Source organism: Melospiza georgiana, chromosome 3, assembly GCF_028018845.1.
Source record: "Melospiza georgiana isolate bMelGeo1 chromosome 3, bMelGeo1.pri, whole genome shotgun sequence".
In the NCBI taxonomy this organism is placed as follows: Eukaryota; Metazoa; Chordata; class Aves; order Passeriformes; family Passerellidae; genus Melospiza; species Melospiza georgiana.
This window is the reverse complement of record NC_080432.1, coordinates 67513079-67528130: the sequence shown is the minus strand read 5'-3', so window position 1 is coordinate 67528130 and position 15052 is coordinate 67513079. Positions and strand designations below refer to the sequence as shown.

The 15052-nt window shown below is 38.4% G+C and overlaps 1 protein-coding gene across 5 annotated transcripts in view; it reads left to right on the top strand.

The window, feature by feature from the left end:
• The window catches only part of TIAM2 (TIAM Rac1 associated GEF 2), an 88250-nt gene extending 73237 nt beyond the window's left edge, over positions 1-15013 (top strand). For all 5 annotated transcript variants that reach the window (XM_058020802.1, XM_058020800.1, XM_058020801.1 and 2 more), the window contains 12 exons: positions 2285-2464; positions 3897-3965; positions 4342-4467; positions 5667-5775; positions 6386-6565; positions 7987-8105; positions 9241-9349; positions 10369-10427; positions 11261-11366; positions 12110-12197; positions 12830-12984; positions 13850-15013. In XM_058020802.1, coding sequence (XP_057876785.1) covers positions 2285-2464; positions 3897-3965; positions 4342-4467; positions 5667-5775; positions 6386-6565; positions 7987-8105; positions 9241-9349; positions 10369-10427; positions 11261-11366; positions 12110-12197; positions 12830-12984; positions 13850-14484 — 1935 coding nt within the window. In that variant the 3' untranslated portion in view covers positions 14485-15013. The remainder of the gene's footprint in view (positions 1-2284; positions 2465-3896; positions 3966-4341; positions 4468-5666; positions 5776-6385; positions 6566-7986; positions 8106-9240; positions 9350-10368; positions 10428-11260; positions 11367-12109; positions 12198-12829; positions 12985-13849) is intronic.
• The last annotated feature ends 39 nt before the right edge of the window (positions 15014-15052 follow it).

Below are 15052 nucleotides of genomic sequence, written 5' to 3'. Positions count from 1 at the left end.
GAACATATTAAAGTTTATAAAAATCAGTGCTTGTCGGCAGTACAGAGAGGTAATCCTGCGCCTTGGGCTAAGGCCAGCTATGCAAAACAATTTCTGACAGCAAAATTATATTGCTTAGGTGATCAAAAAATATTTATATGGAGGAGTATCATCTATTTCCATATGCTTTCCCATACAGTGATTCTTGATGACAGATGCAGCACTGACCCCAAAACTCAGGGGATGTAGAAATAGCACATTCCCCAATGTCTGCCTGCTCTGTATGCAAAGGTGGTTGAGGAGGAATAGAGGACTTCTAACTCTTCCTTGTAAAACTGTGTCTGATGATGATGCTTGTGACTTGCTTTGAATAGGCTGCCTTGCATCCTTGATCCCAATGTCCTTGATCAGTCATCAGGCTGATGTAAATCAAGCTGCCCATGTGCATCTTGAGCTGTAGAGAGTGTAAAATCTGAAACATTCTCATATAAATACAAACCTTTCTGACATCAGAAACAAAGAAAACAGAAGTGAAGTGCTTTGGCATTCAGTTGTTTAGAAACTGCTTTAAAATAACCCACATACACACACACCCACACACCACTTCCTAAAGGATTTGTTTGCAAGCCACTAATTAATTTCAGTGTCACAGACTGACTACAGTTTTAAAATTTATTCCATCAGTGTGGAGCTATAATTCTAACAAACACCATTCAATTCATATTGCCATTTTTCGGTCCTAATAAGTGTTGAAAATACTAAATGTATCTAAATTTCATAGTCCTGCAAACTGTTATTATACTGGATTATGAAGAAAGTTCCACATATCAGTGAGGAAAGTAATTTCATTTTTTTTTTTAAGTGGTGGCATTTTTCAAAACTGAGAGCTGGGAAGCTGAGTAATATGGACTACATGGCAAATATCTGACATTTTGACATTTATTTTCATCATATAGATGTTTAATCACAGGAATGGTTGAGATTAAATATTGCCTGTCCATTTAGCCTCCAATTTACTGAAAGACTTGGTATAGCTCAATTCATTTTCAGATTAACTTTTGCATTCATTCATTTGATGGCCTAGTGTGTTGGTAAACCAAGCTACACAGGTGATCAGTGGTGAATCAGGACACCCAAAAAGGATGACTTGAAAGAGCTTGTGGAATAAATAAAGTGCAAATTAAGACAACTCTGAAATGCACTCATGTCCTGATATCACTATAAAAGGACTGACACATGAAATAAGGCAGGCTTCATGTAGTCCTCATTTGAATGCACTTGCTAAATACAAGGTGATAAATGTCACAGCTTATGCAACTGTCCAGTTTGTGCAAATGTCTGAATGACAGAAGCACTAAAGAATTGTTTCATGTACTACAAAGATGTGGATACTGAATGCTGTTAACATAGATTTGGGTAATGGTAGCAATGTTTTAGCTTCCAGGGAAACACTATGTAAGAAAGAGAACAGTGGAATAATTTCAAATTGAGCATTGAAGAATATGGCCTGCAAAAGTTGCTCTTGGATATTAGTTGTGGTCATATAAGAGCAAATATCATACTTATTTCATAGTGTCAGAAATATCTCCTTGTCTTCCATCTTTGCATTATAAGATTAACTGTTGTCATTGTATCTTCACTTCCTATCTTGTTTGAAAATTTTCTGTTTTATTTATTCTGTTTTTAATAATTCTTCTAAAGAATATCAAATATTAATTTTCCATTTACCTTTTTTGAAAGCAAAGGATCCTGATATGTAGTTGTTTCCTTGGAAAGAAAATATCTGACCATCTTTTTACATCCCTAGAAACGGGAATCTGAACCCTCAGGCTCATGTCTCATTGTTTAGAAAGCAACAAGACAACACACAATACATGTTAGAGATGAAATACAAAAGAATTATTGTGGATGCTTATAAGATATTTATCTGCTTATTCTTTCCATTTTGATGCAGTGAGTGTTGCAAAATAAGAGAGGTGCAAAACAGTGTGAAGCTAGTGTCATAAGTATCAAAGTATGTGATATATCCGAGTGCTCTGTCATCTTTTGCACTCTATGAACTTGTATCTGAAGACTGAAAATAATTCATGCTGGAAAATCACTAGCAATTTTAAATTCCTTTTACTGCTCTGATCTGGTTCTGCTATAAATTAAAGCTGTTCAAACCTGTCAAGATACACATCTGACAAAAATCGATGGCATGCTGAATTTGCAACAGGAGCAAAATTGGAGGAATTTTGAAATAGTTGTAGTACAACTTGTATTCTAAAATATCATTGCTTGTTTGTTTCTTCTCACTCAACAGAGCGCAGAGCAGATCAGTGCATTGTGCCGAAACTTCCAAGAAGTCCAAGCAAGCAATATGGAAGGACAGAAGGACAACCAGGATCCACCTCCACGACCACTGGCTCGCCACCTTTCTGATGCAGACAGACTGAGGAAAGTCATCCAAGAACTTATGGACACTGAGAAATCTTATGTCAAGGTACAAAAAACAAACCATGGCTTACTTGTTTTTGAGGCTGATTGTGACTTGTGGACAGTGTTAACATATTTTAACACAACCAGCCTTCCACAAGGGCCATAACCTACAAAGTCTCCTTATCTAATTGTTCCTGTTGCTTCTGGCAGACTTGCTCCTGCAGCTGAGGCTGTAGGATCTGATGTAGTAGCATTAATTGCAGTCAATTTATAGTTGTATTGGAGAGCAGTCATCTGTGTGGAGAAGATACCTGCAAACAAAAAGGATTTTTCCAGGGGATGTCTCCCCAGTTTTCAAGATGAAGATAAATCCGGTAAAAGAACAGAATAGTCTCATACAAATGAGTATGTGGAAAATAGTGCATGATTATTTTTGAACCAGGAAAGCTAAAAGGCACAACTCCAGTGGTTTGTAGCATGACAGGGAAGTTATTCTGACTGATAAAACCTGCAAATTGTTCAATGTATCTCTCTTCGTTTTATGAACTCTAAAATCACGTGACTGGCTGTCAAAGGAAACATAAAAACTTCGATTTCATTGACCTCCAGCAAGAAGGCATCATCTCCTTTTCTCTATTTCAAAGCCTGTATTTACAGATGTCAGTACTTGCTGCAATAATGTTTGTGGAAGAGAAAACACGTCATCCTCCAATGCACTGATATAGCCATATGCTGGCCATATGCCCTCATGTATGTCCACCTGATATATCTTTTAGTGGAATCACTTGAACAAAGCATGACCATGGAGACCACTGATATACATGAAATTTTGCATCAGGAAAAATTGTGGCATGTTGCAATACTTGTTATGGCATTTTCAGGGAGCTGCTCATTATTCCTTCTACGTACAATTTCTGGTGTGTCACTTCCCAGGGTTGGAGAGCCCTGTAGTGGGCCCCAGCCCTGCTGTCATGCTTTGGTGTGGGACAGTGAGTCTTCAAAAATGGCATTAGTTTTTTTTAAGAAGTGACTGACAAAGCCCTTGATCATACCTACCTGACAAAATAACTGAACACTTTAGTAACATGTAGGGTTTTAAAATGCTACATGTCCTTCTGAATATTACTACAGATGTTTAAATAAGTGGCTATTTATATTGTTTATGTAACATAAATAATTAAAACATTTATGCTGTTCATATGGATGGACTCATTCAAAAATAAACAACTGTAACAATTCTTCCTCATGCTAAGCTAAAATATAATTTGTTGTAATCAAGTTGTAAAGCCTTAAGGATGAAAAATAACATTCTGCTGAAATCACTTTGCCTCTAATTTAGCAGTAACTTCAGTGCTAATAATACGGAGGCTATTTTGTTACTGAAAAGGAATTGTATCTTTAGTTCATTCTGCAAATTTACCACTATCTCAGTGTTACCACATAAAGAACAGTTTCCAAATGGTACAGAAAAAGTGAACAAATATTCTTTTTTTCAGGACTTGAGCTGCCTCTTTGAGCTATACTTGGAGCCCCTTCAAAAAGAAACCTTCCTTACTCAGGATGAGGTGAGGGAGTATCTGAAAAAGGTCCTTGTCATTCTCTTATGGGCTAACACCTTGACACTTGGATTTTTTATTGCTGAGAGTGGGACAGAAAAAGCAAACAACAAAGATGTCAACAGGAATGACACCAGTCAGTGCCTTTCTCTCTGGTGTGCGCATCACTTCCTTTTCTTAAAGAGTAATTGTTTCTCTGAATTAACTGCTGAGAAACCTCCATTTTTTTGCATGGATTTTTGATAAAACCTGTTTGAAAAGTATTAACAATGACATTACTAGCCTTTGCAATCTCATTGTGTGTTACATCTCCTTAGTCCACTGATTTCAAAAGACCTTTTAGGTCCATGGAGTGCTGTACTTCATGGCCGGATGTTTTCCACAGATGGAGTCCTTGTTCGGCAGCCTGCCAGAAATGCTGGAATTCCAGAAGGTGTTTTTGGAGACCCTTGAAGATGGAATATCTTCTTCCTCAGATTTTAATACATTGGAAACACCATCTCAGTTCCGGGTAAATATTTCATCATTTCATACTTTGTAGTGTGCCTGCAAATGTTTGTGAAAATCTGGCTTTAAGAAGTTTCTGGCTCTTAGAAGTTTTGTAGGGTTGCTTTGAAGCTTTACTTTGGATTACAGAGTTCTGGTCAGCAGTGAAGGGTTAGTGCTATTTTTCATGGTCTTATCTTCCTCCCCATGGCAAAATTTGCAACGTGGGAAAAGACAGGGTAGACTTGGAGTACACGATGTTTGGCAATGTTTGTGAGGCAGAACTCCTTTGCAGAGAGTTTATTGTCACTGTGCTGACAATTCCACCCTGCCTGCGCTTTTCTGCGCTGTGCCCAACCTAATCCTGAAGAGACTGGGAGCTTTTCTTGTTTAATGCCACATGGGTTTCCCATGTAGTGAGGTCCAGGAAGCAGGGATTGAATTGTAAATGGCTGCAGCACTACCCAGTACCTGTCCTGACTGGAGGAAGTGGATTCCCTGGCAATGGAGTCACTGGCTCAGGACTGAGCTGGCAGGCCTCCTGAACACTTGCTGCATTTTGTGGAGCAAACATTGATTAAAATAAGGGAGAGGGCTGATTTCCTCCTCCCTCACTACTCCTCTTTCTTATATTTGCTTTGGGAGGCATTTTTCTAAAAACCTCTTTTGTGATTCAGTCCCTCCCACATCTTCCCAACCTCCTGTTCATGCAAGAACATCAGAGGTGTCCTGTAATTACCACCTGCCTGAAAAAAGGAAAACAGCTGGAAAGCAATCCTGTATTTGTTTTACTCTGTCCCTTCTGGCTTTGGCACTTTTATGCCTTGCTTCCTATGGCTCCTGTTTTCTTCCCAGAACAACATAGTTATATGTCTGCTGATTTTTGTTCCTGTGCTGCCTGAAATATAAAGTAAAACAGATTACCTGCTCAGGAAGATAGGAGAAAATTGCAGGCTGACCTCTACACTCAGCAAAATACAAAAATATCATCAAGTTACTACCAGTAAAAATCATCAAAACTCTACACTCAACGAAATACAAAAAAATCATCAAGTTACTACCAGTAGTATATTCATGTTATATACATACACACACACACACATATATATATGTATATGTATAGAAAGATAGCTGATAATTCACCATTGAGTCTGTTTGTTGTATGCCTGAATATATATTTAGGATTCTAGTAGTGAACTAATATTTTGATTGTGTTGATTTCAGAAATTGCTGTTTTCCCTTGGTGGCTCCTTTCTGTATTATGCTGACCACTTCAAACTGTACAGTGGCTTCTGTGCAAACCACATCAAAGTTCAGAAAGTTCTTGAGAGAGGTAATTTATTGTCTTCATTATTGTAATTTACTTGCATGAATTCAAACCACAGTGAGCTACTGTTACAAATCTTGTCAACTTGCAGAGAATATTGGATAAAATCAAGGAATAAATATTGGTATCAAACAAGGACTAATCAGGTATCTTTCAATAGGAAGATCTAAGATCACAGGTTCTGCTGAAGTATGGTATAGACCTGAAGAACAAGATTCCTTTTGTAACCTCCAGGCATTAGCCTGGAGAGCTGTAGAAACACCTTCCACAACTTTGTGCTGTCTGCAGGCCCAGTCTCCAGAAAAGCAGCAACAAATGGTAGAATAAATCAGGAATTACGTCCTCTGCCATTCACTGCAATGCAGTGGAAAAATTAGAGGAATAATCTCACCTTCATAAAATTGCTCTCTCAGCCCTTTTGAATGTTATTGGATGCAGGAAATTATAATGAAATTGACAGTATTTGCTACTCTGTAAATCATCCATTGAAGAGGGCAAGAGTTTTGGTGCTGGGTTCAAATTGCCATTCCACGTTTTTCAATTATTGTAACTTCCATGACTTTCATATTCAACTGACATTTTTTTTTCTTTCTTTTTCCTTTTTTTTTTAATCTAGCCAAAACAGATAGTGCCTTTAAGACCTTTCTGGATGCTCGAAATCCCACAAAGCAACATTCTTCCACACTGGAGTCATATCTCATAAAGCCTGTTCAGAGAGTGCTGAAATATCCTCTGCTTTTAAAAGAGTTGGTGTCTCTGACAGACAATGAGAGTGAGGAGCATTATCATTTGACAGGTAGCTTCTTTTCTTCTACAGGAATGAATGAGTTAAGTTTTATTTCCTGCCCTTTCTGAAGATACAGGTAGGCATTCTGGTAGATAGCACAGAATTTGTTAAAACCTAGAGAGAATTCCGTCACTCTCCTTAAAAGTATTAAGTAATTTTTTTGTTGTTGTTCCTTTAGCTAAAAGTCCTACTTGGTATGTCCAAGTCCGTTTGAGAAGTAGGTTTGGCAGATTTGCCATGGCAAGTAGGACTGGGATCTTTATCCTCATGCACAGGAGCATGTCAGGTCACAGTGTTGCCTTTTTTTTTTTTTTTTTTTAACCCACTTGAGAAATACTGACCAAGGCTCCATCTTGTGGTTATTATTTAGTTCTTGAAATATATTTTAAGAGGACCACAGAAGGAAATATTTGTTGTTTGAGGTCCTTCTGTGACTCTTGTTTGTGTAGAAGAGATCTTTGTCAAATGTTTGCAGTCTCTCCCATGTGGAGAGACTTATCTGACATGCATTAGATTGATTGCTTTTCTACGTTCACATGCCTGGGACTTCACCCTGGCAAATTCCAGTTCAGGTCTGTCAGCACCTGGTGGACGAAAATCAAGAGATGTATTTTATGGATTGACTGTCATTTTCACAAAATGGATGTAGACAAAATACACTGTCAGTAAAAACTCATGAGGATCTTACTGACTTCAAAAGAAGCTTCAAATATTGTTCCCTTTCCCAAACAAGCTGGGGCTGGGGACTTATTTACAGGTCAGGGTAGATGCCAAACTGCTAAAATTAACAATTGATGAAACAACTGTGCCATTAAGAATTGATGAAACAAAGGTTCCCTGTCCAATTCCATTCTGAATTAATACAAAAATCTAATGGAAACTAGTGACATTCTTGTTTGGAAAACGTAATTTAAACAAAACCTGGCCACCAGCATTTAACATGTACAGCCTATGAGGAACTTGTACAGGCTAACACTGTATTTTTTTGTCCATTCTGGGAGGAGACAAATGCAATTTGTTTCTCCTGAAGATCATTAGATAACTTATTCTAGGATGAGTGTAGATTACTCCAGAGGATCACTCCTGTGGCCCTGTATCTACAAGATGCAAAATTTAACCATGGTACTATCATACTGCCATGGTACTATCATACACCCCCCCAGCTTTGGGGGCTTGTCACTGGAATGCTTATTGCAGCCTTTTCAGCCACTTAAGACACTACATGAGCATTTTTCACTTACTCTGACCAGGAAGCTTTTCTTCTACTGTTGCTATGAGAAAGTATTGATACAGAGCTAGAATTCAGTTTGCCAAACTTTCAGAAAGCAACATCATTTTACATGCCTCAAGGGGAATTGAATTTAAAATTACCATATTTAGAAAATAAAAATGAATTACATAGCTGTGTATGAAATTTTTAAACCTTACAGAAGCACTGAAGGCAATGGAAAAAGTAGCAAGTCACATAAATGAGATGCAGAAGATATATGAAGACTATGGCACTGTATTTGACCAACTGGTTGCAGAACAAAGTGGAACAGAGAAAGAGGTAAGAGAAAAAACAACATGTCACATTGACTCTTGAGGCATTATCCAGCTTGCTCTAGGGGCTTCCTCTCTTCCTGAGGTAATTTGGGGAACTTACTTCCACTGGGCTTGCTCCATTCTCCTTTAATATTTTGACTTCTGTTTTGTATCTGCCTGTCAAATTTCTTTCTGTCAGTAGGTTATAGTAAAGTTTGCAGACAGCTGCCAGAGCTGCATTCTGGACTGACAGGAATTGCAAGCAGGAGTAGATATAGTTCTCAGTAGGAAAAACTCTCTTGTCAAAACATTGCAGAGATTACCCATGCCCCAAGGCATTCAGATTTTATGCTATTGAGTTCTTAAGCTCTTAACATATTTTTTCACCCGTATAAATGAAAATGGCAATTTGAAGGATTTCACATTAAGGTCTGTTATTCTCATTCTCTGCACTTCCAGTGCTGAGGCATCCATGGGTATTTGTCAGAGCAAAACCCATTAGTTATACAGACTGTGTGCAGTCATCTCCGAGAACTGGAGCAGCAAGGCCTCAACTCAGCCATTCACATCAAACAATTACTAAGCAGATCAAATCTGTACAGTTGGATATCAGATATGAGAGATGTCATCTCAGTTGTTTCATTTCCTGCTAGTAAAAGTCAAATTGTCCCTGTTGACTACCTGGTTTCTCATCATTTATGGGGAAACAAAACTTGACAGCCTTTGATATTCTTCAGTATTATGTTGTGTCCCACAGAAGAAAGGAGCCTCAGAGTACAAGGCCTCCATTAATTCTGCCATTGGTAGTGTCATTAATACTAATTACTCTATAGAAATTAAAGATATTTACAGCTAATAAATCAGGCAGTTCATAACTGGCTATATGGAAGTGTAAGATTATCAGATCAGCTTAGTATTATTCTAAGTTATTAATAGTAAGGACTTCTACCCAGCTTTTGTAACTTAGGGGCTATTACTTTGTATATTTGTAACCTGTTTTAAAAAAAGGGATTACTCATACTTTTCCTGCTGTAGTGATGATCTCTTTCTATACATAGAAAACATAGATCCTTAAAGTTATCAATGTATACTAAAATGCAGCACTGATGTAGATATTTATACTGTTTATTTATTTTACTTACTGTTATAATTTAATCCAGGTGACAGAGCTTTCAATGGGAGAACTTCTGATGCACTCTACAGTTACCTGGCTGAATCCTTTTCCCTCACTGGGCAAAGCAAGGAAAGACCTTGAACTTACAGTGTTTGGTAAGTGCCTTTCTTAAGGACTCTGTGCTTTCAAATCTGAAGATGGCCACATTAGATCTCCTCCCTGGATAAAAGCCCCAAACTCCATTCCCTGCAGTCACGTGATATGTAGGGTGGATTTATAGGTGAAAAAATGCATACTTGTGTTTTCCTAACATGAAAAAACTTTCTATTTATTTGCTTGCTTGTACTGTTTGCTCTGTGAGCCACCCTCAGCTGCTGTCTTGCCTATATTTAAACTATGGAAGATTTTCAAGAGGCAATATTAGAGTCTTCAGAACAATCTGTTAAATGAGGCTTTCAAAGGAGGCTTGTGGGAAAATCATGATTTATTCCACTCTTGTGAATTCAGACTAACTTCTGCTTTACAGCTACAGCATTGACATTCCCATCCAGATTATTTTATCCTGAAACTTGATGTGGAAATGAGAGCATACAAATAAGAGTCCGTTTCTTAAAAAAAAAAGATTATTTTACTACTTCAATGGATAAACACCTTCAGAAGAACTCCAGGTTAATGTCAGACAGGTTTCTCTTTCTCAGGGTACTCCTTTCCTGGGAAGCATGGTTAGGGAAGGGGATGCTCCAAACAGAAGAACAACCTGTTGAACGGCACGAAGAACAGACTGTGTCCTCTCCTGCTACAGGCCCTTTCCTCCACTTGAAAATGTCCACTGTCTACAGAAAGAAAATTTTTACATCTAACATACATCTTCTGTATTTGTTTATGTGAAGAGTTACAGAGGACAGATAGGTGGTTACTATCTAAATGTACAGAATGGCTTCATCCTAAACATTCAGAACAAAATTGGAGGGAAAAATACTGCCATTGCATGAAAGTGCAGAATGAAAAACCCAGTTGTCATCTCAGCACATGGCAAATGCTTTTCTGTGTTTGCTTATCTCATCCTTCACATTCCCATGACTATACTTCTCCAAGATAGTATTTTCACTCAATATTGTAATATTATGCATATAATTAATGGTTTTCCTTTTATTTTTTTTCTTTTTCTTTTCAGTTTTTAAGAGGGCTGTAATACTGGTCTATAAGGAGAACTACAAACTGAAAAAGAAAATGGTAAGTCTGGTATCAGTGGAGATGGTGGATGTTCAGGATGTTACTGCAATGTGAGATGGACTATAACAGTTTTAAAGGGGGAGTTACTGAGGTGAAACACTCCTTTCACTTGCTAGGCTGGAGTTCTGGCTATCCTGCTAAAACAAATGCTCAGTATCTGTGTAGCAATAAATATTTTTTGTTATTTAGTAAGCAGCAGCATCATCTTCTGTGTGAGCCCCGTGTTAATTTTATCAAGTGGAAAATGAAACATTGCTATGCAGAAATAACTAATTCTTCCAGATAGCATTTATGACAGCCTACCTTACCACAGGGTGCAGGTGAAAGACCTTTCTTTTATGGACCCTAGATACTCCTGGAAGGAAAGGAAAAGGGGCATTATATACATAACCTTCTCTGCACCCGCTTACAGACCTGAAATGTGGAAGCCAGGTAGCAAATTGTATGTTCCAAGTACCAGTGGTGATATACTGCACCATGCTCATTGTAACAGATGGAGGAGCTCTAAAAGTAGCAGCAGCAGCCACATGATTAATGTATTCTGCTAATCAACAGTCTGTATGTTCTTTCACAGGAAACTTCTTCCCTGGTAGTACTTATAGGCAAAGTTTTATTTTTATCAGTTAAAATCAAATGGCTTTTAAAAGTTGAAGCAATTATGAATTCCAAAGGTTGTGTCTATCACCATTTCAACTACATTTACAAGTTCATTTTAAGGTAGTGAAGGAAAGTTCAATCAATTTAGTTTTTCTTCTTTTTGTACTTAAGATCTAAGTACAAAACACCACCACTACTTCTACTTCTTAGAAATATCCTTTGTTTTCTTTTTACAGCCTACTAATGTTCGTGCTGCACATAATTATGGTGACTTGGATCCATTTAAATTTCGTTGGCTGATTCCTTTATCTGCTCTTCAAGTTCGACTGGGGAACACAGCAGGTAACTCTCTTGCAGTAAATACTTTAGGACTGAATGCTTTTCTGGAATTTTGTAATACTGCTTCTTCCAGATGTCTTTCTGAGCCTCTGGAAACAAGCAGGTGTAGAGAAAGTATTATCTGTCCTCTGTTGTCTCTGCACTCAGGGGATACAGGCTTGATACATTTACAGACTTTCTTCATTTGGTATGCTGACTTCTGTGCATTAAGGGAGATGTAACATGATGTGAAGGAATGACAGAATGGAAATTCCCAATAAAAGGCAGGTAGTTTACTGTAGTTGACATCCTGATGACACTCTAGTGCTGTGTGCTGATCCTCATGTTTTTTCAAACAGCAGAAAGGTGACTGTAATTTGTGGTAGTCAAGGGCTGTGGGTTTATTTTCAAGCTGATCTTTATAGTCCTATCCACTTCTGTAAAGTGTCACAAGGTTTTTAGAGCACACCTGGGTGAAGGCCTGTTAAGGCTGGAAAACATAGAGAAGCAGCAGGAATGGGGGAAAGCAACTCTCCTAGAGAAAAGTTATCAAAGACAGTGCTGGGCTGCCACAGCAAGGGAGTTCTCTGGGGTTCCTTGGCTTCCCAAGCTTTCTCTTGGGTTCCACCTTGGGTGAGATCTTCTGTAGCTCTACACATGGCTGAGTTAACACTGCCTTCTGGAGAGTCAGGAACTCTACCCTGGTCTTTCTAATGCCAAAGGTTTTGGGAAGTGTATGCAAAAGTAATGTTTCCTTCCATGCACAGGAACAGAGAACAGCTGTATCTGGGAACTGATTCATACCAAGTCAGAACTAGAAGGCAGGCCAGAAACAGTTTTTCAGTTGTGCAGCAGGTAAGCTTTACATGGAGGTTGTATTTTACAAATCACATCAATGGCATTTAAAATAAAGTATTTTCTCCTATGTAACCTTTACATCAGCAGTTTCAAAGTGGGACTCTTTACTTGAAGCTAGGCACTATGCCAATCTTTAACTGCATAAAGTATAACAAATTCAAATGGGTGAATTAAGTGTAGTGATCCAGTGTCAGAAATCTGCAGCTATATGAACATAAGCTCCAGTATGGGCAAAGTAACTAATTTAATTACTGTGAGCTGGTTAACAGAGATTACTTTCTCATAAAGACCGCTTAAGGTTATGATTCTCTCATACAGAAGCTACCTGTCAAGTAATTTTCTAAGAGGAAGCAACTAAGATCTCGAAACACAAGGTGTGTGAAATGTCTAGCACTGTTAAGATGTCCCTGCCCAGGGTAAAGAGGTTGGAACTTGATGATCTTTAATGTCCCTTCCCACCCAGAACATTCATTCTATGATCTTATGATAGCTTTAAACCCACTACTAAAGCAAGCTTTTGAAATAAAACACTGCACTAAAGCCCATCAGCAGAAAAGCAGTGGGAACATTTTATCCCAGTGTCTTACTTCAGCAAGGAAATTAAGTTTTGTGTTTTCTTAAACTTGCAGTGATTCTGAGAATAAGACTAACATTGTGAAGGTCATCCGTTCTATTCTGCGGGAGAATTTCAGACGTCACATAAAATGTGAGCTACCACTGGAGAAAAAATGTAAAGATCGCCTCGTCCCACTTAAGAATCGTGTACCTGCAACAGCCAAACTGGGTAAGAAACACCTGCTCAAGTGAAAACTAAAGCATCCAGACTCTGGTGCTGGTAGGGCGTTCACAATTATTACCACAGAGTGATCATAGAGTGACATGTGTCAGACCTACAAATCCCATTTCTTCGTTTTTTGGACTGGAGCAGGACTAATTTCTCTACCACTCAGTATGTGACAAGGGCTAGAGGAGATAAGCACACTGCAATGTGTCATTAGCTGTCTTCAGAAAAGACACTTAATAAGGCCCAAATTAATTTTGCTGGGAAGGAATAGACACCCTTTGCCATACAATATTAGCATTCTTTCCTCTGGGCTCCCTTTAGAAACTCAGCCCTAATAGCATTTATAGCTGGAACAACAGGGAAAAGGCATGGGGGTCTTGGTTCTTTCAGTGCACTAAATCTGCATCCCAGCTGATACTGTAATGAAGTACAGGATTCAGACATTTTAGTTAAATGAGTAGTTACTAGTATTTCAAGTTCTCTATCAGATCAGTCCTCTGTAAAATCCTCTTAATGTCAGAGGATCTGGAAGAGTTCAACTGCTGCCTACACCTGGGCCCTTCAGTGTTTGATGTGCCCAAGTCAATCTTTCTTTATGCAGAAGTGTGAGCATGACTACACTTTTTTGGAGGATTTGATCTTTTTTGGAGGATTTGATATATATTACACATGAAGGAAAGCACAGAACCCTAGGATAGGTGTAATGAAAACTGTGACATGAGGAACACACTGTCGGTATCAGAGTGCTGACACATCTGACTTGGAATGACTATATCCACCATAATTGTAAGTGGGATATGAAGATAAAAGGCGTAACCAAAGTTTTTTTCTGAAAAAAATAAACCTGCATTTTTACTCTGCACAGCTTCCACAAGATCCTTGAAGTTACTGAAGAAGTCATCCAGCAGCGAGTGGAACGGTGACCAGGGGAAAGGCACCTTCCCGGACTCTGATGAGTGCAGCCTAAGCAGCAGCACCCAGAGCAGCAGCTGCCACACTTCTGAGAGCATCCAGGAGCCCAAAAATTCATCTCCCGATAAACATGCAGAGAGCACTGCATCTGACTTTTCTAATGTTCTTGTCAAAGAATCTGACATTCTCAGTGATGATGATGACGATGAGGACTATAAGAAAGGCAGCCCTACAAAAGACATTGAAATACAGTTCCAGCGGCTGAAGATTTCAGAGGAACCCAGTGCTGACTCTGAACAGGATCAGGCTGCTGAAAATGAGGCAGAAGATGGCTTTCAGATAGCAGAGCATCCAAAGCTCGTGCGGGGCCATTTCTGCCCAGTGAAGAGAAAAGGAAACAGCACAAGGCGTAGCAGAGGAACTCTAATGGCAATGCAAGAACGTCACCAATCCCTTGACAGTCACTCTGATGCTGCAAACATGGATCTGAACTCTATTTTAGAGAGAGAATTTAGTGTCCAGAGTTTAACATCTGTAGTTAATGAGGACTGTTTTTATGAAGCTGTGGAGAGGCACGGAAAATCCTAGCTTAATATTAAAACATTCATTTGAAGTCCACATAAAATTCAACAAACATTTTGCTTTAAAACTAGTAAATTCATGGAAGCTGCAGGAAAACTACTATCTGATTTTGTGCACTAATACATTTTTGCTCAAAAACAGCTGTAAAGGATTCTTAAGTTATTTTAATTTATTGTGGATTAAAAATAGATTAAGTTGCCCCAGGTTTGTAAATTAGTTCATCCCTTTCAAGCATTTATTAAGACGATCTAGTGTTGTTGGGGATGGCCTCATTAATATTTTAAGTAATGTGGAAAAGGTGCTAGTGAGTGGCAGAAGGGTTTACAATGGAAAGTAGCATTGCAAACTGAAATTTTTAGTACCTTGGGCATTTTATTTCTTTGGTTTTCATGTTTGCTTTATTTAAAGCACAATTAAGTTATTTTAATGTGTTTTAGTGCACAACAGTGCAGAAGTTTCATTTTGTATGTTTCAATGCTGTTTATACTTTATACATATGTGTAAATACAAAAACAAAGCTTGGCCTGTAATCTTTTATTTGACTGTATTTTTTATTTTCTCTATGAGCCTGTAC